The sequence below is a fragment of the Pinus tabuliformis genome, chromosome 8 (assembly GCF_031772625.1).
Source record: "Pinus tabuliformis cultivar Carrire ecotype Pingquan chromosome 8, CPIR1, whole genome shotgun sequence".
NCBI lineage: Eukaryota > Viridiplantae > Streptophyta > Pinopsida > Pinales > Pinaceae > Pinus > Pinus tabuliformis.
In genome coordinates, this window is record NC_142294.1 from 1186718061 (window position 1) to 1186721212 (window position 3152).

General features: G+C 41.0%; 1 protein-coding gene across 1 annotated transcript; it reads right to left on the reverse strand.

Moving 5' to 3' along the window:
* LOC149239594 (DNA replication licensing factor MCM5-like) lies at nucleotides 1–1826 on the reverse strand. Its single transcript, XM_089369915.1, has 5 exons — nucleotides 1788–1826; nucleotides 1562–1671; nucleotides 1313–1442; nucleotides 1050–1151; nucleotides 1–711 (listed from the first exon to the last, which is right to left on the reverse strand). The coding sequence occupies exons 1-5, from the start codon at nucleotides 1824–1826 to the stop codon at nucleotides 628–630; spliced, it is 465 nt and encodes a 154-aa protein (XP_089226041.1). The 3' UTR covers nucleotides 1–627.
* Between the last annotated feature and the right edge of the window lie 1326 nt (nucleotides 1827–3152).

A 3152-nucleotide genomic window follows, 5' to 3' on the forward strand; every position in this document is an offset into this window, starting at 1 on the left:
TCTTGAAGACCAAACCTCTCCACTTAACTATTAAACCAGATTTTCGAAACTAAACTCTCATACTCTACCTATCTGTGTGATTCACTGAGAGCAACATCAGAAAATGGTGATCAGAAAATGGTGAACTGAGATCCATCCTATAAAACAAACCATAAGAAATTGAAATGCATGTAACAGTGGAAAGAAAGTAGCAGAGAAAACTTATGTGAAAATGCATACTTGTTTGACTAGTTGCAGAGTCTAATAGCGAGGAGGAGGAGCAGGGTAAACATATTTGGGAGGTGTGGGGAGTTTGTGGACTGGTGGAGGAGAAGAGGGGTGGGGTTTTCCTGTGGGAGCTGGAATGTAGGGAACCCTTGTAAGAGTCGGAGGAGGGACCTCGTAAGCATGACTTGGTTTGGGAGGAGGGACCTCGTAAGCATGACTTGATTTGGGAGGAGGGACCTCGTAAGCATGACTTTACCACGATATTTATCATAATAAAACTGCCTCTTGTGTCGAGACCATTATAGAAAAGCCTTTTGGAAGGATGCCTGTTGAAGAAAATAAACTTTACACAAAACTGGCACTGCCTAGCCGCGGCCCTCTGTTAGGGTCCTAACAGTATCAGATCACTCATCTTTAACTTTACACTTTGCGAACTATGACACGCCTTTCTCTCTTGTATTCCACTTCATCCCTTTGATGCATGATAAGGAGAGCTCTTCGAACCTGAAATGAACAAATCAACCCACTTGGTGAAAACCATGGCTATGATATCATTACTTCAGAGAAGCTGTAAACAACCTATCATATCATTACTTAAGAGAGGCTGTAAACAACATCATTAGCAAGGTTCTATAGGTGACGAAAGCCATTTCTCCCCGTGATATACATTGCCTGTTGCGCAAACTACCCATAAAATGATCTACGGGTAAGCAATATAACTCCAATATTGAGCTAGCTAACAAAACTAATTATAGAAGTAACATGTACTGACATTGGAAAATTATAATAATAAAATAGTCACTGCCGAAACTCAGCAATATAATGAGTGTTGTAATTCTTACAGTTGATTCATTCAACCCCATTCTGACCATATCATCAATCAGACGCCTCTCAGATACGTTGATGTCGATTCCCATCCGTCTCTTTATCTGTGTCTCAACTTGCTGTTACAAGCATGTGGCACTAGCATGAGCAACCATCAATTTTCTTTATTGTTGCAAATCAAAGACCATGACATAGTTCGCAAGCATAGCAGGCTTTTGGTTTGAAGAAAGAATCCACAAATATAGCTGTTCTTACTTGCTAGATTAGAGGAGACGCGTACCTGAATTTCACTTCTCATTTCTGGTGTCAAACTTATTTGTTCAGCAATGCCAGAGCGTGCAGCATCCATAGTAGAAACATTGAAAAGCCTCAAAGCTTCTGTGACATGTTCCTCTGTTGCTACAGTTGACCTGCATTAAAAACAATATTTTCAATTTTTCAGATGCAATCTGACTAAGGAAATCGATTGACTTTGATTAACAATAATGCATACATTGAAAAATTACAAAATAATGCTGGGACTACTCACAATTGCATCTTTGCAATGGACTCGCTTAATCGAATAATAGCTTCTAACTGCCTCACTGTTATAGGTATGGCAGGAGAATCTCCACTTTCATGAGCCTGTTGGCGCATTTGCTGAAAATTCCAGACATAATACCGATGATTCCACAATCAAAACCGATTGAAAGTATTTTTTTTGGAAAACTCATATTTCCCATCCAGAAAAACGACCCACAAACAAATGAGAGTACCTGTCTAATCCTAACATAGTTATAGACCTTGGCCCTCATGTCGTCGCCCAGAAGTATATTAGAGGGCTTCAGATTTCGTCGCCCAGAAGGATATTAGAGGGCTTTAGATCTCTGTGAATGAAGCTCGTCCGTGCAAGGCTGTGCAGGTACTCAACTCCGCGGTCGACATCGAGGGCAAAGCTAAGCCCCTGTTTCCATTCTAGCGCCTCAGCCAGGCCGCCGCCCATTCAAACGACTCAGCGGCCCCTGGGGCATATACTCGTACACCAGCATCTTCTCCCCACTGTCGATACAGTGCCCAAGGAGAGGAAGCCGATGCGCTGCTCAGGCAGTTAAGGAGTTGCAGCTGATCCAACGACTCAAGATGGCTCAATCGTCTAACATATCATCTAAGGGTGCACAGTAATGACACGTAGGCAGAGAGCAAAGTTGATTTCAGAGGGGAACGCCTTACGGCGTAAATATTGTCAGGCTGAGCTGCATCAATTTATTAAACATTTAACTGCTAACCCATTAATCCCCTAGATTTAAATTAATTAAATCACTAACTACTAACTCCAACTCACTAGCATAGAGCCCTTAATTATCCAACAAATCAATTACTAAAATATTAAATCCCAAAATAACACCAACCACTATTCTATTAGTTAATCATTAACACCAACCATTAACACTTTAAACAACAGACCCTCCCACCATTACTCATTAACTCACAATCCCCCACCTATTAAGTAACCAACAAACTAATTACCGGTTTATATACCCTAATCACTATCACATTAACTACCTAATTATTATTATAATTAATTATAATCCACCCAAAACTATAATCCAATATAATTTCAAATATGACTAATAATTCTTGAAATTATGTCCACAACTCACGAGACGCACTTTTGATGTTCTCAAGAAGCATTGGAATGGTGCAGGGATCTGCGCAAAGTGCGCGATGTTATCGAGAAGCATTCAAAATGGTGGAGGGATCCACAGAAAGTGCTCCCAAAGGTATCCGTCGTAAGAGTGTCGTTATCGCTACTTGCTACAGACTGGTTACACAATTACTCGGAAACGTCGTGCCGTAGAGGAGAAGTCTGGCGTGGCCCTGATCCTTGATGCCAAAGCACCATTAAATTTGGATCCTTACCCGATGTTTTAGGGCCACGTGGCAATTCAGTTTTGGAATTAGGGTGGAAAAAATTTCGTTATCCGGAGCTTCTGGAACTAGGGTATAAAAATATTTGTCACCCGGAACTTTAAATACGATGTGTCTGTGTCGCTCGGCTTTGTAATTTCAGTACGTGTCTGAAGAAAACTTTTTGCTTGCATTTGCTTTTTTTTGGCGTCGTCTAAAGTGCAACAACACCT